At 40.0% G+C, this 25,189-nt stretch overlaps 1 protein-coding gene across 3 annotated transcripts in view; it reads left to right on the forward strand.

The window, feature by feature from the left end:
- PTPRQ (protein tyrosine phosphatase receptor type Q) overlaps window positions 1-24,618 on the forward strand; it is a 104,034-nt gene extending 79,416 nt beyond the window's left edge. The window contains exons 54-64 of one of the 3 annotated variants that reach the window (XM_083400899.1): window positions 712-756; window positions 7,750-7,776; window positions 8,431-8,512; window positions 11,528-11,618; window positions 14,433-14,509; window positions 15,860-15,994; window positions 16,113-16,238; window positions 17,583-17,731; window positions 18,556-18,691; window positions 20,256-20,379; window positions 21,986-24,618. In XM_083400899.1, coding sequence (XP_083257025.1) covers window positions 712-756; window positions 7,750-7,776; window positions 8,431-8,512; window positions 11,528-11,618; window positions 14,433-14,509; window positions 15,860-15,994; window positions 16,113-16,238; window positions 17,583-17,731; window positions 18,556-18,691; window positions 20,256-20,379; window positions 21,986-22,023 — 1,030 coding nt within the window. In that variant the 3' untranslated portion in view covers window positions 22,024-24,618. The remainder of the gene's footprint in view (window positions 1-711; window positions 757-7,749; window positions 7,777-8,430; window positions 8,513-11,527; window positions 11,619-14,432; window positions 14,510-15,859; window positions 15,995-16,112; window positions 16,239-17,582; window positions 17,732-18,555; window positions 18,692-20,255; window positions 20,380-21,985) is intronic. The other 2 variants (XM_083400900.1, XM_083400901.1) reach the window with 2 other exon arrangements.
- The last annotated feature ends 571 nt before the right edge of the window (window positions 24,619-25,189 follow it).

A 25,189-nucleotide genomic window follows, 5' to 3' on the forward strand; every position in this document is an offset into this window, starting at 1 on the left:
CCTAAAGAGGAATCTGTGCCTGAGAACTTGAATGTATGCTGAATTAGTTCCACTGGGTTTAGTGACACTAAACAAGTTAAATAGAAATACTTCACCATGAATTGGTTTTGGGCCAAATTACACGTGATCGTATGTGGGTACTTTTGCACTTCTTTGCAGGGATTTCCCCCAACAAATTGCCAGCGTTGGATTTCTAATCTGCACTGGAATCGTAGCATGAGAGGTGCAGCGGAGGGGATGTTTTAATGATTTGCCCACTCTTGATTTGGATCTGAGGGCTCATTCCAACAATTTGCATCGCAAAAAAAGTCCCTCTGATTTCAATCAGACATTTTTGCAATGCAAATTGTAGGAGAGAAAAGGGACTATCCAGGTTGGACCTCAGCCGGGATGGCAAGTAAAGCTCCTCTACCCCCATTCTAAGGTCCCAGTTCTGGTCTCTCACTCACTGGCAATTTTTGAGTGTGGAGGTGGAGGGTGACCTGCACTCAAGGCCAGAACTGCACAGTTAACCTCCCATATAGTTCAGCTCTTATTGTCCTGTCTTAAGGAGAGACTAGCCCAGAGTCTTTGTGAGCCAAACTCACATGAAAGGTAGCACAGTGTGCTGGATCCTCCACCTATTTTGACTTGTGCAAGTTTACGGATAGAACAGTGAATGAAATGTACTTCAACTCATGCTTGTAAATTCTGAATGGGTTTTGTTTCCAGATATTCCTCCTTTTTCTTTAGACGCAAGGAGATATTTGTCATCCAGTAAGTTACTGCATGGCTGAAGAGCCCCTGTGTGGTTTCTAGTGTGCTGTGCTCACTTGTGTGTTACTATGCTTTATTGGCTTTCATCTAATAAAACTGCTCTCTCTCTCAGTGCCTTAGGCACATTTTGAAACTTCTAGTACTGTAAAATGATCCTCAATAGGCAATGCAGGGTCTTCCCAGATGGCCGAAAAATTGAGATGTTCTCAGTAGTGCTATATACTAGTACTGCTCCATATCAATGTAATATTCTATTCCCTTACAGGGATGAGCAAGAGATAGCCCTGCTGTGGTTAGAAACCTATTTGCTGCCTTAAAACACAAATCAAAGAAGTAAAGTGGTGTACACAGGACTCAAAAAGATAATTTTTTGAAAGACGAAGGTTTGCACAGTGGTGGGACATTGATGGGAGAAAAGGAAGTATTGTTGGCATTGCAACTTCTCTATTTTAAATGGCTGCAATAAAAATCATTCCTTGTACAGACGTGTAGATCCCAAGTAAAAATAATACATGTTTACAGTGTGAAAAGGTTATCTGCATAACCCCTCAGAGCAGATTCAAACTGAAATTACAGAAGTTCATTTCGAAAACATCCAGTTAAAGCTGGACATACTTTATTTTTGAGGTTTGCCAAACCTGTGCTGATCTGCATTATAAAACAATATGTAATATTCCAATAGCTAATTTCATGTGAGGCAGCTGTAGAAAGCCACCTTCAGGTAGATAAAAAGAGAATGATTATTGCTGGTCCTAATGAAAACAAAAGTACTCTCCCCCCCCCCCCCCGATGAACTTAGACATTCTGACTTTTGTATATCAAGAATAGTATTTGTTCGGATAGTCAGAACTTCAAACTGAAGTTTTCTTGGACAACAATTGGTGATTGACTATTATCAGTTTGTTTATTTCCCCCCATTCATAACCCACCTTCTGCTCCAAGGAGTTCAAGGTGCTGTAGATGGTCCTCCCCTCATTTAATCTCCACAACAACCCTGTGAGGTTGTGACTGGTCTACGGTCACCAGTGGAGATACTAACCTCAGTTTCCAGGTGCTAGACCAACATGCTAAGCACTACAACACAACTGATTTTCCTATAAAGCATCCAGTTAATTTAGAATAAATTCATTAAAATTAGAGAACTATGTGATATGATAAAACAAGGCTGCCACTCACAATGACAGCTCTATTCCTAGCTTCCCTCCTCCACAACATGTGGCAAAACTTACTCATGTCATGACAGCATCGTGCTACTTCCCTATCTGGTCCATATCATTGGCTGCTGGTGATGTGAGATGTTGTTTTTTTGACCAGAGTTGTCTACACTGGATCAGTAACAGTAGCCAAGGTAGCAACTGCGTATTTAATGCATGAAAAACATATCCTACAAATTCCCGATAACAGTGCCTTCTCTCATCAGCACTGAAGACTAAAAGTCATATGCACTGGATCACGTCAAAATCTCAGTGCTGTCTTAATAACAGCGTTTGACATTATTGCCAGTTGCTGCTGTGTCCCCCCTTTTTAAACCACTCCTCTGAATGTGGGAAAGTTGAAGCTCAGAAACTGCCAAGAGGGCTGCCAGCTCAAAATGTGCTAACTCTCTTTGTGTATGAATGTCTTAGACTGTTATGAAGTAGTCTTAAGCCCTGATATTGAGCTCCAGTACATTGGTTGGGTGGGGGACTATTTGAAGGGTCTCTCATAAGGAATTATTGATCTGTACTGTCCCTGAAGGGTTAGACCTATGAAAATCTCATTTAACAAATTGAAAATTACTTCCTTGGTTATTCCTAGCAAGTGCTTGTGGTGCTTATGAGTTAAGCCTTTAGTCTGCTCATTCATTTCTGTGGTTTTCTATTGAACAAGCTGTAATTCCCCATAGATTTTCAACAGATTGACCCAGAGAGTAAGCTGATGCTGTATGACAACATGAACTCCAGTCACCATTGCCAACATAAATAAATGGCTTCTTATAAAATTTAGACCAAAAAAAAAAAAAAAAAAAAAAAAAAAACTTGAGTGAGGGGGAAGGGGAGAATGTCATGCTGGAATGGAACTTCAGCTAGGCTCAAAGGCTGCACCTATCACTCAAATACGTCTCACAAAGCGGTAGCCAATTAGCTATGTTATTCTGTTGCACCAAATACAACATATTCTTGTGGCATCTTAAAGACCAACACAATTATTTTGCCATTAATCTATTTTGAATCGCTGCATAATAAAGTACTGAGGCATGGATCTCTTGCATAGGTTTCTTGTACACAGGTATATTGCATTATTAGTGGTCTGCAACTTGAAGAAAACTTATGCAATGACATAATAACCTTCCTGTCTCTTGAAAGTCCCTATTCCTGTGTCCTTGACAAGTTTACATTCCTTGCGCAGAGTATGCTTGGATTTTTATTTTGTATTAGGAATTATATAATGCACTTAACTCTTGGCCCTAATTCACCCGGATATATCCTATGGTGTTATGTACAATAAGCTTCCCATCCCAGAGGAGGCCAGTGCTGAGAGCAGAAGGAAGAGCCTAGGATCAATCCCCTTACCTACGAACAGTTAAATCAGAACCATTTGATCTGAACTTCTGTTTGCATGTGCAAATCAGAGGCATACCTAAGCTGCTTTGTGCCATTGGCAAAGAGCTGTATTGGTACCCCTGCCCGTATCCCTTGCAGAAGAGCGTAGGAGTGGCCTGGGTTATGCGCAGAAGGGCAGACAGGCTCCTAGCCACTCCTAGTCAGAGTGGAGAAGTTAGATTTCTCTACAATCAGCCTGGGCCTGGGCCCAGGGGCACAGTAAGGGAGGTGCAGTGGGTGCGGTCCGCCCTGGGTGTCACCACAGAGGGGGTTGACAAAATGCCAGGCGGCAGTCACCACAGGGCCTGCAGTGCACCCAAGCCATGCATCTCTCCTGGGGGAGACACAGTGGCTTGGGCGCACGCAGGCTCCATGCTGCCCAAAGGTTCCACCCACTGCCTACCCCCAGTTGTAGGGTGGCTGAGTGGGAGGAGGCAGGCATACTCCAGAGGCCCCGCGGTGTGCCCGCCCTGCCCTTGCCCCTCCCCTGGGCGCGCCACCCTAGGTGCCCGAGCGGCTTCCTCTGCCACTGTCTGGGCCCTTGGCAGGGACCAACCTATCCAATCACTAGGTATACCCCTGCTACCGATTCAGCAAAGGATTCTCCACATGTAGCCTCTCAAACTATGGTGCATTGATATTACCCACATGCGATCTGATCCAGATGGATGAAGAATCCCATTCCCACATGCAGTGTCAGTGGCAGACATATAATGTGGTGGGCATATGGTCAGCCACTGTGAGAACAGGATCCTGGACTGGATGCAACAATGGCCTGATCCCGCAAGCTCATATTATGTTCTCATTCATATTATGCAGGGTATGTAGAACACAAAAGCCCAAAGCTTCCAGGGGCCCACCAAATGCATAGATATGTTTAAATTATCATAAATTATAATTTAGTCATATGTTGTGTTTATACAATCATTTGTGTTTGTTTTCATTTCTCTAATAATAACTTTGTCATGTTGATTACTATCAGGCATAAAATCCATCTATTCTTCCTATAGATTCTGAAGTTGTGTTCTCCATGTTTAATTAAATTTCTTCCTCTCATAATAATGTTTTATCTCCAGCCAGAAGGTATGTAATTAGGCACTGGTGTATATCCCCCCCCAAATTGAGAAGGGGCTCCAAAATATATTTCACACAAGGTCCAATAGCAGAGCAGGCTGCCTTAACACAGATTTTATTATTTGATATTTAATTATGGTATTGTCGGCTGCAATCCTACACTACCTTTCATGGGATTAAACCTTACTTAACCCAGCGGCATGTATTTCCAAACATCCACAGGATCAGACTGTCAAGTAAAGCTGGGTGTTATATGAATAAAGCCAAACTGCTAACAGAGCAATGTCTGATTTATTTCAAAAAGCTTATTCTAAGAACCTTAAAGCAATTCAGACTGAAATCCTGTGCACACCTATCTGGGAATATGCCTATGCAGTGGAACTTACACCCAAGTAAACATTCATAGGCAAGTCTCATTGCAATATTGAATTTTCCAGTCGGAAATAAAATGGTGTCCTTGAATTACTACAAAACTGCAAAGATAGTTGCCTGAATAGAGAACTAACAGCGCAAGCCTGTACATGTCAACTGAGAAGGAAGCCCCATTGAGTTCAAAGTGACTTACTCTCTGGATTGCAGCCTAAATTAGCAGAAAGGGCATTTTGGTGTCCACTCTTTCTGAAACACTAAACTCCTCAAAACCAAGTTTTGTACGGTAGACATCTAAACATGGCATAGATCAAATATGATCCCTAATTCAATTAAGCTGCAATTGTATCTAGTTCTATTGACGACACATGGTTTGCCCTTTTAACTGAAAGTTTAAAAATAAATCAAGAAGCACAAATATCTCCACTGAGAAATGCTTTATTCAAAAATGTTCAGCTTTTTCAGTGGGAACCTTATGTTTTTTAGCAGAACAATCCTCATTTTGGTTTACCAATTTACTGATTTAGATAAGTTTATGAACACCTGTTGTCTAACACATGATTTCATTTTTTGTCCATGTAAAACATATTTTTAAAAATAGGATCTAGCTACATAGTTGGGTGAGTTTATTACAGCAAGTTGTCCCTGAGCTAGTGAATTTCTACATTGGCATTGTAATAATTTGCCCTTCTTTCTTCACCTTCACAGAAGTACCTCAGGACTTCTATTCAGCAATGGATTCCCTGAGAGGATCACTTCCTTTCCCATGCAATGTTCTCCTTTTATATGTTAGGTTAATTTTAATGTGACTTTCTTGTATTATTATTTTTGTGAAGTATCCTATGCACAAGCCACATCCATCATCAATCTGTTCTGCAGAACCAGAACTTCAGGAACAGAATTCCAAAATTGATTTTAATAAATGAATTTCCTAAAAACTTCCATTGAAAGCAAGAGATGGAAGCTGGGAAATTCTCCAGCCATTTTTATACTGAACCCTACTACACACGGTTTTTTAACAAAATGCTAAAAAGCAGATAGAAAAAAGTTGGTCATTGGAGTTCAGGTTCTTCATTGATATACTAGGGTAAAACAATTTGAGAAGTATGCTGCTATTTAGAAATGTTTATAGGAACAAAGTCATTATATAGAATGGTTCTCTGTTCCTCACATCCTTCTCTAAATTTCATAGCTTAGGAAGCCAGTTTCTGAATCTGCTCCCCACCCCATAAATGAATACAATTTATATTACATTATTATTATTATTATTATTATTATTATTATTATTATTAGTTTTATTTAGGCGTACTTACAAACAAACAAACAAAACAATAAGATACACACACTTAACCACAAAATAAACGGAAAAAATAAGAAGAAAAAGTAAGGACAAAAGGACCATAAAATACCACACCCGTGTGACTTCCCTCCACCATCTTTAAATCATCTAAATTCTTATTTACATTGCATATCATTTATCACTGTAATTACTTCTTTTATGGTACTATTATAATATAACATCAGGTCATCCTTACAAGCTTAGTCTAAACATATCAGCATGTTATCTTTAGAGCAGTGTTTGTTCATGTAATCTTTGAACCATAACCATTCTGCCCCTAATTTCTGGTGTGTTTGGTATCTTATTACCCCAGTTAATTTTGCCAATTCTATAAACTCTGTTAATTTAATTAACCAATCCTCTTTCGTAGGTATGTAATTTCCTTTCCAGTTCTTCACAAGGTGTATTCTTGCTGCTGCAATTGAATATAGGAATAATTTTCTCCTTATCTTGTGGTACCTCCTTTCCATTCTCATTTTACAGGATAGATTTTATTACTCAGACTTTAGGCTGTTTCTTACCTTGTATTTGCCACTCCCATTTGGAGGGCCTGGGTACCATCAACAGACAGACTCCCTCAGAAGGTGGTGGATGTTTTTAAGCAGAGGTTGGTTGGTCATCTGTCAGGGACACTTTAGTGGTAATTTAGTTGCGATTCCTGCATTGCAAGGGTTTGGACTAGATGACCCTTTGCCTTCCTTTCAACTCTGCAAGTCTGTGATTCTATGAAACAATATCCAGTTAGTCATACTCAGAGCAGACCCACTGAAATCAATGGACATCAATCCATGAGTATGACTTGTTTTGATATCACCCTGTGCCAAATGCAGTACAGGAGGATATTATGTGCCACTTTCAACACAGCACCCTCCCTTCAGGAAATGAGAGGTTATCCTGGAGGCATCCCTGAATTTAGCAGCACCTGTCAACTCCTTGATCCTTCTTGAAAGCATGTGTCCTTTGCCAAACATCTACAACTAGGAGGAGTCAGGCTGCAGCCCACTGACCAACCCTCAGCCAAGTTCAAGATATTAGCCACTGCTGACTATAGGTGTTGAGAGATTTAGAAAAGTTTACATTGCATGCATACATGAAGCAGATTGCTATTAAATGTGTGACTAGTTCATCTGGGCTCAGTGTGTGCTTTAAAAAGCTTTCTATGGGAGACAGACAGCAACACTAAGGTGTATAATGTCATAACAGGATGTGCTTTGAAACATTGAATTTTTCTACTGTTTTTGAGAAGAAAGGAGTTTGAAGAAAGATATGAAGAGAGAAGCAGTGTGAACTTTTCTCTAAACAGAAATATTTTCCAAATAAGACTTTTAATCCACCAAACCCTTGTGCTTAATTATCTTTGCACTATGCAAATCAAGTTAGATATTCCATAGCACCAAGATCTCATTTCCATGTTAGTAAAAAAAATTAAGAGTGTTTTAGAATTGGTGCAACTGCTTTAGTATCCCATAACAAGGAGCACAAATAAGTTTTAAAAGTGATTCATTTGGAATATTGAATTAATTTTTTTACTTCTTAGTTTTGACCTCTCTGTTGTGTCTACAACCTAACCAGAATGCAAAGTGTTCTTTGACTCGCAACTTACATCATTTAACATAATCTCTATTACAGGTTACTTAGTTATAGAAAATCCATCAAGTAAGTTGACTGCTAATTTTTACATTGTGGCTATAGATTTGCTAGCTTGGTGAATCACAATGTGTGGTTTCTTTTTGTATATTTATTAGAAAAAGCTCCAAACTGTGTATAAATCATAAAAGCATGACTAATTGCATGGTAACTGGAGAAATGCTTTCTCTCTCTCTGGGGTGAAGCCTGCATGTCTGTGTTTTAGCTTGGCAAGTAATATAGGGATATTTAACTCCTTGGGGTTTAAAAACCATGTAATTATGGGAATGAAGTCACTGCTATATTTTATATATCTAAAGCCTTGCATTGTATAGAATGGTTTCTGTGTGACAAAAGAAGCATTATGTGCTTGAATAGAACTGAGAGGTGACTTTGCAGACACACATAAATATCAAACAACTGAACTTTGGAGCAATCACATTTGTAACACACAGTTTGTAGATAACAGTTGTGTTATATCAACTAAATCAGGGGAGGTTTGAAGTGGCAAGAGGTTATTATTTCAAAACAATTCCTAACGTAAAGCCAATTATTCCCTTTTGTAAACTATTCACATTACTGTGTTTTTTCTTAATCTTTGTTATACATCTGGATAACAATATATTTCGATTCAGATTATTATATCCTAGGCAACCACTAACTCTCTCTAAAAATGTTTTCTAGGCCCATAGGCAAGAAATGTTTTCTACAACACGTTGAAGAGCTTTGTACAAACAACAACCTAAAGTTTCAGGAAGAATTTTTGGTATGTTACCAGCAGTTGTCACAACATTGCAAGACCTACACTCATTTCATGTGTCGCATTTCATGTCCATTTTAAGCAAGCAAGGCCATGAAGGACTCTTGCCTTGATCATCAAGACCCAATTACCAGTTTATCCGTTTAGGTACTACAGTCTCCTTGTTGCAGTGCGATCAGAATTGACACCAAGTATTCATTATCCCTTTGACTCTAATCTTAGAGAAACCCATATATTTTTAAAATGGCAATTTCAGCTATATAACTGTGCAGTGGTACCTCGGTTTAAGAACAGTCCTGTTTACGAACAATTCGGTTTATGAGCTCTGCAAAACCAGAAGTAGTGCCCTGGTTTGAGAACTTTACCTCGGTCTACGAACAGAAGCCCAATGGTGGAAGGGCACAGGCGGCGGGAGGCCTCATTAGGGAAAGCGCACCTTGGTTTAAGAACTGTTTCAGTTTAAGAATGGACTTCCAGAATGGATTAGGTTTGTAAACTGAGGTACCACTGTAATTTAAAAGGAGTTTTAAATGAGTCATTCTCAAACTGGGACAGGGTTCCCAGCAGGAGACATGAAGTATCTGTAAAATGGGCACAAAGTTTCAGAATGGTATAGAATCTTGAAGCAGGTGAAATTTCCTTCTCCCAGCAGCCCAAACATGGGTGGGTTGAATGCCCTCTAGGAACCTGGATGCAAAGTAGGTGCTCCACCACTGACCTATAGCCTTTCACTAACCTTCCAGACACTTTTCTTTTATAAATCCCTCCTAGATAAATGAGAGTTACTCTTGTTTAGCGCCCGTTCATCTCTGTAAGGTGTCATAGGAGCAGTCTGCAATGGATTACGCTATGTATGATCACAACCAGCAATGTCTCATCTCGCAGCATCGAAAGCCTTTGTTCCTGTTCAAAACAGATAGGTCTTCCAAAGAGTGTGTGAAATTTATATAATAGCTATGTCATGCCAAAACTATGCTTAAGTCTTGGACTTTTCATTGTTTTTGTAAGTAACTTATTTTCTATGGCTATCGTTTTTTTAAAAAATAGATCATTTTTGTTATCTCAGTAGCGTTGTGTTCATCATTACCAGCACATGGAGTCATTTACTATCCTAAAAATCATTTGTCATTCTCCAGTGACTCTATTATTTTGGATTTATAGATTTGCCATGAAGTGTTCATTGTCTGGATCTGTGAATAATGAAGAAGAAAAAATCGATTGACAGTTATACTATTGGATTATAATGTTTCACTCACTTAGGAAATAATAACAAAAGAGTGATAAGATGAATAGTATTTCCTACAGATTCTTGGTCATGGTTCTTAAGCAGTCTTGGTCTGCATGTAATAATGAACTCGCCATAAGATACTTCTGAACAGTGCATGGAGAGCTCATTTTTCCAACAAGAGCAGAAATTCCATCTTACTAGGACAGGGAAACTGAGAGTTGCATTTGTAGCACACTACTCTGTTAAAATACGGACGTGGGTGGCGCTGTGGGTTAAACCACAGAGCCTAGGACTTGCCGATCAGAAGGTCGGCGGTTCAAATTCCCGCGACGGGGTGAGCTCCCGTTGCTCGGTCCCTGCTCCTGCCCACCTAGCAGTTTGAAAGCACATAAAAGTGCAAGCAGATAAATAGGTACTGCTCCGGTGGGAAGGTAAATGGTATTTCCGTGCGCTGCTCTGGTTCACCAGAAGCGGCTTAGTCATGCTGGCCACATGACCAGGAAGCTGGATGCCGGCTCCCTTGGCCAATAAAGTGTCCCTTACATTAGCTGGTAGGAGGAAATAATTATCCATGGTATAGTTTTGCTTTGCAAAGTTTTGAACTTTCCCCATAACTTCAGTCCATTTTCAATTGGTGCTAGATGAGCGTTGAGTTGGTTACGGAAATATGTTTGAATGCGAGTATTTTACCTCAAGAAAACAAATGGCAGTGTTGGCAGGAAGTCGAAATAAATGAAAATTGCTGAGGATAGGTGGATGATGAAAGCAACGAATCTTCATAGCAATTTGCTTTTATTTGCTTTTTAAAATTTTTTTTAAAAGTAGTCGTTGAGGTACCCTACTTTTTATGTGACCTGGCCATGCCACTTCTATTCCCTTGCATTGTAGATTACATTTAATACTTTGAACTGGGCTGTGATTCATTCATGTATTTCCTTATCCCTATTCGTTATGCCCAATATACATCTTCCTGTCCTTCCTGAACTGAGGCAGAGGTCAGTGAGGAATAACAAATTGCCAATCGCCCATGTTTGATTAAATACTTTCTTGTTCTCATACTGTAGCAAAGCACAAGGCCATCATAGCTACAAGGGAAGCAACTCAGGAAAAGGCTTTCTCCTTATTTAGTTCCCTCCATTAAAAGCCACACACAAAAACACAGAAAGTGGCACTCCGACTTCATCTTGACTTCCAAGGTGAAAGTTCATATAAGCTTAGATTGTTCAGCTTGACAGACTGTTCTGTAGTTTAGCATCTGAAACTGCTGTTGTAACAAGGGTTGACAGTGAGGTGAAAGGCTTCTGTAATGTTACCAGCTGTCCTTAGAAATTCAATACACCTCAACCCCTCCAAATCTTTCCTCATACTGGAATGGTTCACCTGAATTCTATTTTGGTATCATTGCCACATTTTATTTTAGACATACAAATGCTAAAACGCATCAAAATATTTTTTTAATAACTTTTTTTTAAAAGTTAATTTTCACTTTGGATGACATGTAACTTTAATAAGTTTTTCTGTCTGAGACTTTCTAAAAAATAAATAAATAGTGGATCTATTTACTCCCTTTTGTACCTTGCAAAAACATTTATCAGGTATATTAACTTATTTTGGAGGGCAAAGACAAATAGCCTTGCTAGCGTTTAGGAACTTCTTTTTAAGATTGTATTATGCATCTATAAATGTAATATTGTTTATGCCACTCAGTGAACAAATTTCATATTATATTTACATTGCTGATCTACAAAGCAACCCCAAAGACATTCTAACGTACAGTATATGTTGTTTTATAGGAACTTCCCAAGTTTCTTCCAGATCTCGCCTCAGCTGATGCTGATCTTCCTTGGAACAGGTCTAAAAACCGTTTTCCCAACATCAAGCCATGTATGTTGTGTTTTACAAATCATTCTTTCTCCCCACTAGCTAAAAAGTGTCTTAAACTTTTATTATTATTATTTTTCACTGTAATGTTTGGGAAGAAGTGTGGTTACCACATGATAATTTCTTATTACAGACTTGAGAGTTTTGTGGGTTGTTTTCTAAAGTAAAGATTATTTATAATTAAATTTTTGCTTTCACTCACAGCCATTAAACTGGTGCTGGTATTTATATAGTCTCAAAAAGTTTCTAGCTTTGTAACATAATCAAAGTGGTATCAACATCTTTATTTTACGCTTAGTGAAAAATATTTTTTTTGTAAATAAAAAGGTGAAATCCACCTGTTGGCAGTTTCCCTTTAAATATGGTGATGCTTTCTTAAGATACTTGTAAATGTGCTGTGTAAGAGTTTTCCGAAAGATCAGAGTGAATATATGGTAACTTATAAGTTGAGGATAGATTTTTATCATAGGAGACAGGGGTCTGTCTCTCTGTAGTCAACACTGCTTCATTTTTCAGTTAATAAGACAGAAATGCCACTATTATTTTAAGCATTAGCTGTGATGTGAGACGGGGGCAAGGCATTCCTCTGTTAATGTAACCACATTCTGTGCTATTAACTTTTTAGAACAGCTGTTCCTGTTATCTGTTTCAGAGGTTTTATTTTTTTTACCTTATTTTAATTATTTTATTAAAATCATTTTAAATCCACTTTTCATTTAGAGAATACTAAAGTGGTTCATAGAAATAAAAACTGCAGTCAAAATGGTTTAGGGCTGGGCATGTACAAGCATGCTTCAGTCCATTCCAATGTTCATTTTCACATGTGTGTGTGTGTGTTTATATCATTGTCCCGCAAGGCAAATATACACATATTTTTAACGTGCATCTCAGCCATCAACAGATATTTACAATATATCTACATCCCCTGCATGTTTCCTTTCAAAGTTAATGAATTTCCAGAAGGGTAGCAGAATTAGTCTTTTATGCAGCAAAAACAACAAAGAGCCTTGTGACAGCTTAAAGACTAAAAAATTAATGAACTGATTAATTACCCATCACAAAGGCATCCATGGCTGCAAACCTAACCATGTCTACTCCAAAGTAAATCCTATTGAATTTAGTGGGGCTTACTCTCAAGTAAATGGGGTTAGGATTGCAGCCACTTTCACCACCTTGATTTCACAGTTCAGTATAAACTAGTCATCCTATCTCGTTTCAGGCATCAGGGAGGGAAAGTTTTGCTATAAATCAAGGAAACCTCCAGGGGGGGGGCAGTAGGAAAGGAGTTTTAAATTTACCTTTACTTTTGAAATAAAGATTTTGGGTGGTAAGAAATGGGCAGTCATTTCCCCCCATTTTGACAAAGAAGCTAGCCAAAGAAGCACAGATAAAATTCACAGGCAACAACACTTCTTTTTGTTTAAGATGAACAATAATGAAGGATGTGTTCTATTGCTTTTAAAATTCAGAATAGGAAACAGTTTAAGGCTAAAATGCTAACCCAGTGCCGGATTTAAGTATAATCTAAACAAGCTATAGATTAGGGCCCCTCTTTTGGGGGCCGCTAAAAAAATTAAGGGGGGGAAACTGGATGTACATTTCCAAAATATAAGATAAAAAACAAATAAACAAATCCTACATACAGCAACAGTGTTTTATGTTGTGTAGGCTCCTATGATGTAAATAATTTGTTATGTGCAAATGGCTTTAGAAACCTATTAGGTCCATAAATTACCATATAGCATATATTCAACACAAAAAACAGCAACAATTTGTTGTTGACAGCTGGACATATAAAGGGCCCCGTTACCTTCAGTAGCTTAGGGCCTCATCAAACCTAAATCCGGCCCTGTGCTAACCACACTTACCTTAGAGCAAGCACCATTGAATTCAGTTGGATTTACTTCTGTTTGCCCCACCGCTTTCCCTGGGAAAACCTGCCTTTTAGCACTGAATCAGATGTCAGTTCACAGAATGTCAGTCTGCAGAAAACCCAGTAGACATTTGCTCTGATTCAGTGGTAAAGATTGGGTAAAGCGACCAGAAAAGCAGAAGTCTGGGTGAACCCTAACTTTTGAAATATATTCTAGCATACTTTATTTGTACTACATAAGACTAGAAATGGGCATTATGTTTACACATTCAGGAGTGAGGAAGAACCATATTTGGAGTTCTTATTACATCATGGCTACGCAGAAATGACAAATACTGTAAAGAACTGCTCAAACCTTTAACCCCCCCCCCCCCAGTTACCACATTTTAACAGTGGCAGAAGGTAGGTGAATATAGGCATCCCGCTAACAGTAATTACCTGTCAAAAGGTACGTAAACTGCAAGAACGTGCTGGACACAAAGACGGCAGTTATAACAAAGAAGTGAAGAATTTTTTTTACTCCAGGTTTATAATCTTTTTAGTGTCATATTAGGATCCTTACGGTATTTCTGTACCCCATTAAAAATCAACACTATAACATATGTAAATACGAGTATAGACATATAGGTCAAGTGGTTTGAAACAATTACAGACATACCTCAGGTTGCGATAGCTGCAGGTTGTGCGTTTTCGGGTTACGAATGCGCCAAAACCTGGAAGTACCAGAATGGGTTACTTCCGGGTTTTGGTGCTCGCGCATGCACAGGAACACTAAATCGCGCTTTGCGCATGCGCAGAAGCACCAAATTGTGTCAGGCGTGTGCACAGACGTGGCACTGCGAGTTGCGAACGTGCCTCCTGCACGGATCACGTTCCTAACCCGAGGTTCCACTGTAGAAGAAACAAGCATATTTAGTTTCATTGACTTTATTTTCGTTGTACAGATAACAACAACAGAGTGAAGCTGATGCCTGATGCTAGCATACCTGGATCGGATTACATCAATGCTAGTTATGTGTCTGTAAGTTTGGGATCATTTGTAATTGTTATCACATTCTTCCTATTTTTAGCGTGTGTGTGTGTGTGGTTTGAAACAAATATATTTTATGCAGAAATGATTAGTTCTTTATGGAATTATGCTCAGAAGTCAAATAAAAATCTAAATAGTTACAGGTCAAATAATGCACAGCTGTTTATTAGTCACCTGATACATTATATACAGAACAGGTGGCAAGGAAAAGCTATGTTAATCCTCTCTCCTGCAAGAATGAGGTGAGGTTCTGTAACTTAGGGGTGCAAAATGTTACGTTTGTTATGTGCTCTCTCAACTGGTAAAGCTGCTGTTGGAAGCAGGCTCTGGACTAAATGAACCTCAGCCAGATCCAAGAGGGCTGGTTTCTTACAGTTTTACAGAAAAGCAGCAAAACTAAGGCATAGCAAACAATACCAGCCTCCATTTGTAATGCAGTATATACCAAATGTAGGGATGCGGGTGGCGCTGTGGGTAAAAGCCTCAGCGCCTAGGGCTTGCCAATCGAAAGGTCAGCGGTTCGAATCCCCGCAGCGGGGTGCGCTCCCGTTGTTCGGTCCCAGCGCCTGCCAACCTAGCAGTTCGAAAGCACCCCTAAGTGCAAGTAGATAAATAGGGACCGCTTACTAGCGGGAAGGTAAACGGCATTTCCGTGTGCAGCTCTGGCTCGCCAGAGCAGCGATGTCACGCTGGCCACGTGACCCGGAAGTGTCTTCGGACAGCGCTGGCCCTCGGCCTCTTTGAGTGAGATGGGCGCACAACCCTAGAGTCTGTCAAGACTGGCCCGTACGGGCAGGGGTACCTTTACCTTTACCTTTATATACCAAATGTATCTCTGACTAGATATCAAACCCATGAGGAAGATTGATATAAAGATTTCTGCAGAGTGAGGGCTTTCTCCACCACTCTGTCATCTCTCTCTGTGTGTGTATGTGTCTGCACATGAGAGCGCTGATGCCATCCATGTGGGATTTTTTTTGATACTCTGTTTTAAATATTTTAATTATTGTAGTTCAGTTGACCATGATGTAAACTGTGCTGGGCTCTTTTGAGAGGATGAGCTGTTTAGAATTGTAATAAAGAAATACCCCGACATACAATATTTTTAAGAGTTCATAGGCTCAGTAAAAGATTGCTACATCTTTCTCTCTAGTTCCAAAATGTAGAGGCTAGTTCCTTCTGAACACCCATAGGAATGCACTGAGTTGCTGAAGGACCTCCTGCAATAATAGGTGCATTTCTCTTAATATAGTCATAGGCTGAAATTGAGATGGCTTGCTGAATGCATCTTTTTCGGTCTTTTTCTTTATAAGCATTTGCTATGGTTCATCTTTTCTTTAGGGCTATTTATGTCCAAATGAATTCATTGCTACTCAAGGACCATTACCAGGCACAGTGGGGGATTTCTGGAGAATGGTATGGGAAACAAGAGCAAAAACCCTTGTTATGCTTACTCAGTGTTTGGAAAAAGGACGGGTAAGTTATATGAATTTAAGAAATACATTTGGTAACTGCCAATTGCCCTTTCAAAAAGCCTTCATGTTGTTATTCCCCCCTCCCCAAAATAACCCACTTTATTCCATACCGATTGCAGATAAGATGTCATCAATACTGGCCTGAAGACAACATACCAGTGACTGTGTTTGGAGATATAGTGATTACTAAATTAGTAGAAGACATTCAAATAGACTGGACCATCAGGGATTTAAAGATTGAAAGGGTAAGGTCTGGTGATTTTTTAAAAGGTTGTTACCATTTCTGTGAAAACCATGCTGCTTACACTTCTGATTTTAATTCAAAACATATCAAGCTATCCATAATATTTATTATTCCATTATGAATACACTATATTGAATGTTATGCTTCCAAATACAGTGGTACCTTGGTACTCGAACGGCTTGGCTTCCAAACAAATCGGCTCCCGAATGCCGCAAAACTGGAAGTGAGTGTTCTAGTTTGCAAATGTTTTTGGGAAGGTGAATGTCTGATGAGGCTTCCGCAGCTTCCAATTGAGTGCAGGAAGCTCCTGCAGCCAATCGGAAGCCACAACTTGGTTTTCAAATGGTTTCAGGAGTCGAACGGACTCCCGGAATGGATTAAGTTTGAGAACCAAGGTGCCACTGTACTACCATTCTAGATTTGTCCTCAGATGATGTTCTTTAGGTGGCTATGCTATTTTGCCCAACCCCTGCTATGGCCCTGTAAGCACATAACCAGAAATGTAGAAAATATATGGGCCTAAGGGAAACACAGTGATTCTGAGGATGAGTTTTGAGAGATGACTTGCTTGTGTGAAACAGTCATCTTAGTTTTGTTATTTTTAAATAACTTTTCATTATCACCACTCAGACACAACTTTTCAACCAAGGCAGCAATTCATACATTCAGTGTATATTCATAATACCAGTTTCTCCTACTGTCAGAGGGACGCGGGTGGCACTGTGGGTTAAACCACAGAGCCTAGAGTTTGCCGATCAGAAGGTCGGCGGTTCGAATCTCCATGACGGGGTGAGCTCCCGTTGCTCGGTCCCTGCTCCTGCCAACCTAGCAGTTCAAAACCACAAAGTGCAAGTAGATAAATAGGTAGCGCTCTGACAAGAAGGTAAATGGCGTTTCCATGTGCTGCTCTGGTTCACCAGAAGCAGCCTTGTCCTGCTGACCACATGACCCGGAAGCTGTATCCCGGCTGCCTTGACCAGTAAAGCGAGATGAGCGTCGCAACCCCAGAGTCGTCTGTGACTTGACCAAATGGTCAGGGGTCCCTTTACTTTTACCTTCTGTCAGAGGCAAAACAATCACCTACAATGTTGGTCTTCCAACCGAGTCTATTACTTCTTAGGATGGTTGATTTTTGTTCTTTGCATTATCAATGCTTAATTGTGTTTGTCAGATAAGATAATCCAGTCAAGATCAAGGTTCTTAGGTGGGAGGGCTTAGTTAGTAGGGTCTCATCAACAAAATCTGACTTGAATTTAGCCCAGTTATGTGTGGCCTCTCAAGCTGCAGTTGAAAGTATTTGCCATTCTGAAATAATACCTTCCTTCTTTCTGTTTGCATTTGGAAGCATGGGGATTGTATGATGGTACGTCAGTGTAACTTCACAGCCTGGCCTGAACATGGAGTACCTGAAACGACTGCATCATTAGTCCATTTTGTAAAGCTGATCCGTGCTAGCCGAGCACATGATAGCACACCCATAGTTGTTCACTGCAGGTAATAAATTATTTTCCTTTGTAAAAAATTTAAGGGATTTTATATATTTTTCATCTAATTCCTCCTAACCCCAACCCCACATAGCATAAATGTGTACAGTAACATAAATATCATTCTTAAGGGCATATACATAAAAATAAGCAGGAAACAAAATATTCAGTACATAAAATGAAAACCTGTGTCAGGCCTGTAAACAAAGCAAGTGATAAGCCAATAATAATAAAAAGTTGTGGCCTAGTGAACACTTTCAATAGTTAGACTATGAAGCTAAGTTAGGGGCATTGCCTATTCTTTCTAGATATGGCGGTCACTAGGCATGTTGCTTTTAGGGCTAGAACGGGAGGGTGGGGGAGAGAAAAGAAAAACATGCAACATGCAATCCATAGCTCAACACAAAATGAAGTGTCTGGAGGAACCTGCTTCATGTAGCACAGCAGATATCTATGAATGAGAGCCATCAGTTGGAGAACAGCATGGAGCTAGGAATGACTGTGAGACCAATGACAACTGCAGTAAAAAGCCTTCATTAACGTATGCTAGGGCACTTACCCTCTTAACCCTATTAGGAGTGAATCCAGGCCAGCAACTTCCTTCTGTTTTGATTGGATACCATAGTACTAATCTGGGAATGCAATAATGCTTAGTCAATAAAAGATTCTGGGCCACCTTGTTTGGTTTCACCGACATAAGTACACCTAAAAATAAATAATCATTGTCTATAGTTAGTCATAACTGTAATCTACTTTTTATTGCAACTGTGATTTTCCATTAGAGATGTTAGACATTCACGTGAAAATACTTCAGTCTTGACTTTTTCCTTATAGCGCTGGAGTCGGAAGAACGGGAGTTTATATCGCCCTGGACCATTTAACACAGCATATAAATGACCATGATTTTGTGGATATCTATGGTCTTGTAGCTGAGCTGAGAAGTGAAAGGATGTGTATGGTACAAAATCTGGTAAGATGCTCAGAATCTATGCTATGGCCTACTTGTCACAAATAGCAGCTGAGATCGCAAGCCTGTCCCATTGGACTGTAGCTCTTTAGACTGCAGATGATGGCTCAAATGATAAATTGCTGCTGCGTGAAAAAATAAAAAATCCAACACATAGAAAACAGCATGTTGGGGAGAAGGCTTTATTGGGGTGGTTGGGTTTAGAGTCTGTAGTACCATGCACAGTCCTGTTGATGCACATAACAAGAAACAGATGCAATCCTCCTTTGTGCTTCTTCTCGTATCTGTTCCTAAAAGTCTGATACAGTACAGAAAAGGGTGAGTGTGCAGTTTCCAAAATATTAATGATAATAACCAGTGCTTTTGTTCTAAAAAATGTTAAGGAGTACTCTCATTTTCCTACTCATATTGAAATACTGCCCCTCAACGAGGCCAAACTTAGATACACAAAATGTTTAGGGGTATGCGTACCCCTGCATCTCCCCCCAGAAAACCCCCCAATAATAACAATAACAACAACAATAATAATTTAAAATCAGCATTGCTTTCCTTCTTATCCTGTAAATGGCTTCTAAGTGAATCTTTGGATACTTATAAACGGTTAAGCTGATAGAATGATGCTGTGTGTGTGTGTGTGTGAGAGAGAGAGAGAGAGAGAGAATGAGACAGACAGAGAAACATTTTGTTACCCACCAAGAGAAATGTAAAAAAAGGCAAGCTAAAATATACTGTATAGTGATGAGTTGGATTTCATCTACAATGTTGCAACAGAGAGCCAGCTGGAACTTAGCTGAGTACATGCACCAGGAATGGAGAGCCCTGGAGTCCAACAGATGTTGTTGGATTCTGGCCCACATCATCTCCAACCACCATAAATAATAATAAATAAACAAACAAACCTTTATTGTCACTATACCACCTGCATGCAGTGAAATTAAACGAGCCCCTCCCCCCATACACTCAGTCATGTTTGCACTCTGTGTGCTTGTCGGAAGTCAATTGCCCGATGGTCAGGGATGATGGGAGCTGTAGTCCAACAACATCTTGATGGCTCCAGGTTCTGCATCCCTGGCATATACAACAATGCATCAAAATATGTGTCAATTCTCCCTGGGCTCCCAGAGAGCATTTTAATAGCCTGTGGAATATCATCTTCTCCTTAGGTCAGGAGTCAGGGCCATGCTCCTTGCAGCATCTCCTGCAAGGAAAGGATGTCCCCAAACCGATTCTACCTGGTGGCAGCAAAGCAGGTCTTGCCTTGACCTTTTTCTTGGGATTATAATTTTGAGATGTTTTCTTCCACAGTTGTAACTTTTGGGAGGACAACCCTACAAATGATGTGTACCTATAAATTTTCTGATTTTCCTGGAAGCCCACTTTCCCAAATATTATTCAGATAACCTCTTGGAGTCTGAGAAAACATGAATTCACTGTAACAATGTTCTTTGTGCTAGAAGTGCTCTTTGTATAAATTCCAAAATAACTTCAAAACATTTTCCCATTAGAAGCAAGTTCTTCATGCATAAATAAGCTAAACTGAGAAACCTTTAATTTTCAAACTTTGCAGGCACAGTATATATTTTTGCACCAGTGCGTTTTGGACTTATTGACAATCAAGAGGAGCAGTCAGCCTGTGTGTTTTGTTAATTATTCAGTACTGCAAAAGATGGACTCTTTTGATGCCATGGAAGGTAAACAAATATACACTGTACCAAAACAGGGGGCTATTTTAGGTTGCCATGTGCAAGTGTTTGGCCATATTGAAGAAGCATGCATGGAGAAACATTATTTGATTTCAGGGGTTTATTTGCTTTTATGGTTTTCTGCCCTTTGGGGGGAAAACCCAATTAGTTTTCTCTGTCTACAAGCTGTCACTGGATGAACTCATTAAATCCCCTGGATTTCATTATGATCAGTATGCCAGTGACATCCAGCTCTGTCTCTTTACTACAGAACTTCCACCCTCCACACAATTCTGCATCTCCATTTGTCTGTCTGGTGTTTCCACTTGGATGTTTGTCATCTCGAAAAAATGAAAACAAAAGACTGCACTTCTCATCTTTCCTACTAAGCCCTCCTCTTCTCACATACCTTCCACATCCATCAACAATGTCACCGTCTACCTTAATGAATATGCATGAAATCTGTGCCTTACCTTTGGCTTCTCTTTGCTCTCCATATTCAGTACAGTCATACCTCGGGTTACAGATGCTTCAGGTTGTGTTTTTTGGGTTACGGACTGCCGAAACCCAGAATTACCGGCATAGGTTACTTCCGGGTTTTGGCAGTTGTGCATGCACAGAAGTGCTAAATCGCACTTTGCGCATGCACAGAAGTGCTGAATCGCAACCCACACGTGCGCAGACATTCGCAACCCGAGCATCCACTGTACCGTGCCAAGTATTGACCTACGCCTCCATGGACAGCTGTGAGTCCAAAATCACTCCCAGGCTGCACACCTGGTCCTTCAGGGGCATGGTTATCCCATTCAAGACCAGAGGTCCCCCACACCTGCTCACTCCCTGTCCCCCCAAAACAGTAATTCGGTCTTGTCATGATTCAACCTCAATCCGTTAGCCGCCATCCATCCTCCAACTGCTTCCAGACACTCACACAGGACATTCACTGCCTTTACTGGTTCTGATTTAAAAGACAGGTAGATCTGGGTATCATCTGCATACTGATGAACACCCAGCCCTCTTCTTTTCCCTCCATACTGGCTTCAGCCGAAACTCCTCATCTATGCCTTCAAAGCGCTCCATGGCTTTGCCCCTCCTGATCACTCTGCTCTTGTTTTCTGATACATTCCTGCCTTCACATCCAGCTCTATCATCCTCAGCTTTTCAATGGTTGGGGGATGCAAAGACACTGCCTCTTAAGCCCCTTCATTTCCCTGACATGGGGTACACCCCAGGAATAGACTACATCTGCCCTAGGCATGCAATCAGTGAGAGGGTAAAAGAAAAAGCTCACCACCACTTACACCATCTTGGCTGCATAGGATTTGATGTTTGCTACACCAGTGGATCTTCCCCAGCTCCCATCACTGTAAAGTAGGATGGCTCTGTGACACAAATGGAAGGTAGCAATAAGCAAGTTGTGCTTCACTATGGTGATTGAAGAACAGAAAATTGCAGAACAGAAAATTTCCATTACCTTCCCTTTGCTTGTGGCACCAGGAACAGTCGAAGCTACATGTTTTTATAATTTAATTCTTAATTTGTTCTAAACCATTTTGTGTGACCAGTTGAGATTAATTTTAAAAACTTTCAACTATTGTGTCTGTTTCTTTTCTAGGTGACGTGGAATTAGAGTGGGAAGAAACCACCATGTGAAAAAAGCAGATAAAAACCTTAGGTTTTGAGAAACAACTGTGTTGGGTTTTTTAAAAAAAATCTTTAAAAAAATCAATAATTCAGGGGCCAAAACAAACCCCCCTCTTACAATGAACTAACAGCAAATATTAATTTTTGTAAGAATAATAATGTTATAGTTTATACTCTATTTATGTGCCTTCATAAATACTATAAATTATTAAATGATACTTTTGTACAGAGTTTAGTCCTGTTGTTATAACAAAATTGTTATATGTATTGGGTGCAGTCCAGCAATGGCTAATCACAAATAAATCCCATTGATAGCAATAGAATATAAGCATTTAACTGTATGCTGTGATCCGTATCCAGCTAAATCATTATGCTTGCAGAAGCCAGCACATGGCTTCCCATCATTCCCATGTGTGCCCAATGGCATCCCCAAATCTGTTCTGGAGGATTGAGGGAAGTCCCAGAACAGATTTAGGGGGCACACGGTAGGAGAAGAAAGGGGGAGAAGAAGGTTATGTTGCACAAGAAAAATCCTTGTGCTTACAGAACCCTAGCCTTAGTGTTTCATTGAATACAACCCGTTCTCTCACTAATTTCCTTGTGATTTAGGGACTAACTAGTCATTACAAGAGACACTTAAGTGGCTGCTGTTTCATGTCCCTTTCTCTCCTCTTCTCAGTAACATCTAGAATAATATAACTCATAATATAACATCACCACTGCTGTACATTTCCCTGCTTCCAACACTCAGTTATGTGGGTGAAGATATACACAGTGCAGTGATAATGCATTGTAACCTGGGGGTCATACAGTGAATCTGACTGGCAGGAGATGCAGAATAGATAAGCACTTATTCACACAGATCATAGTTAAACTGATTTTTGCTGCCACAAAATGTGGCAATGGCTACTCGCTCAGATGGCTTGAAAAGGAGGATAGACAAATTCTTAGGTGGTAACTCTACCAGTGGCTAGAAATTAGGGTGGGTATATGCCATCTGCACTTGCTGGTGAGCAACGGCAAGCAAAGGCCTTGTGCCCTTCGTATAGGATTCTCAGGGCAACCAGATGCTCAGGGCAACCAGGGCAACCACCTTTCCTGATCACCCTACAGTGCTGCTTTTATGTGTTATACAGCAGCACAACCGGACACCTTCCTCTGCCCCAGCTGCAACAAACCATTTCTCTCCCATATTGGTCTCAGCAGCCACAACATTATATTTGAGCTTTCACCCAATGTAAAAGCCACTTCTTGAACTGTAGTGGAATATAGTGCATTTCCAAGTTATTTGCTTCCAGGGTGGGGGGCAGAATCCATTTGCAAATAATATGAAAAAGAATGCTAAACTTGCACTATATTGCCACTAGAAGTGTACAGATAAAATATTTTACCATGCTCACCTTAAAAAACATAATGACCACAATCCTGCAATACGGATACATGTGGTTTTATGCCCATTAATTTCAGTTGGCTTTAATGCGCATCACTCTGCCCACTTTGGGGCACAGTTCCAAAGCATCTACACCAGTGATGGCCAAACTTGGCCCTCCAGCTGTTTTGGGACTACAACTCCCATCATCCCTAGCTAACAGGACCAGTAGTCAGGGATGATGGGAATTGTAGTCCCAAAACAGCTGGAGGGTCAAGTTTGGCCATCACTGGTCTACACCATGTACCTACATACAGTCCCATGAGTGTACACATGAGCAGATTATTTCAGAATTGAAGCCGGGAGTCCGAATCCAAAAATGGCAACCTATCCACCAAAGCAGGCTTCCACATATGTAGCAGGATCCTTGCATGCAAATGGGGCATGAATCCAATCTATGTCTGTCATTGGTAGGCTTATTTTTGTCCCGATGTGGATTAACATACATCCAAATGATACACTATTGATAGCAACAGACAACTTATTTTGAAAGTGTGTCTAAGTTTTCTTTGCTCTCTTGTTAACTGGTAAGTTTAAAGAAACCTGCTTTTGTGCATGGATCACATCTTTGGATCAGGGCCTATAACCTTCCTTTAAGGAAATGCTCTGGACACATTCCGCATACCTCTAAATTACCATAGGATAATACTTGTCTAAATGAGCCAAATGTGATGCAGAGCATTTGTATTCCTCAGGTGTATATAATTCAGTGTGCAGATCTGCTCTCCTATTTGTGGTTGATTGTGAGGGAAAGCTGCCATCCCATAAACTCAGTTGACTTAAGAGGATGGGGTTGATTGAAGTAAGATGACTTCCAGGATTATCATAACATTTCCCTAAATGTATGCTCTTCTGTTTTGACTCTTTGTTTTATGGGAGTTGAAATATTATCTTATGATCCTGAACAGCTGAAAACTCACCCCTTTGACACTGTGGAGATTTTTCAGCTTTTATTCGGCACACAGTAGCTTTTCAGGGACACTCGGGGCTATTTAACCCATCGTGGAATGACGACCAGAGATTATTGGTTTTCTTGTTCTGTTTTGCAATGCATTTGGTAATTGTACGTGCTTGACGATTAAAAAAACAAACACTGTCTCACATTCCTAATACTTTTCTAATGGTGTAAAAAATAAATAAAAGTTTTACATTTTATTATACAATATAATTCTCAATACCGTGTTGTCTCCTATATACAAATTCTATCACGTTTGAAAAGTCTGCATTCAAATTCAAATTCTTTCCCACCCTGGTCCTTTCCAGATGATTTGGACTACAAATTCCATTACCTCCAACCAGCATAGTCAGTGGTCAGAGATAATGCTGTAGTCCGACACATCTGGAAGGCACCAGTTTAAGGGAGTTTTGCCTGAAGATGAGATCAAACAACTAGGCAGTTCAGACCTTATTTTGGGAGAGGAAGGATACAAGGTCCAATTCATGCAACATTGCTTGGGTTCTTTTTAAACGCCCCCCCCCCCGCCCAGTCCAGATTGTATGGAATAGTTGTTTATTCCTCTACCAGTCTGAATCCAATTGCAAGTTAAACACACTTCTGCATAAAGTCTTACAGGACTTCCTTAGCAATATTTTAACAAATTAGCAATATTTTAACAAATGAGAATTTGGAATTGTGCTTTTTGAAGCTTGATGTTCCTTTGTTATGTTTATTGCTGTTCTTATTTTTTGTTCTTACTTACTTTTCACAAACAGTTTTGGGTTTCATGTGAATAGAAAGAAATACAA

The sequence above is a fragment of the Podarcis tiliguerta genome (assembly GCF_965153285.1).
Source record: "Podarcis tiliguerta genome assembly, chromosome: 10".
NCBI lineage: Eukaryota > Metazoa > Chordata > Lepidosauria > Squamata > Lacertidae > Podarcis > Podarcis tiliguerta.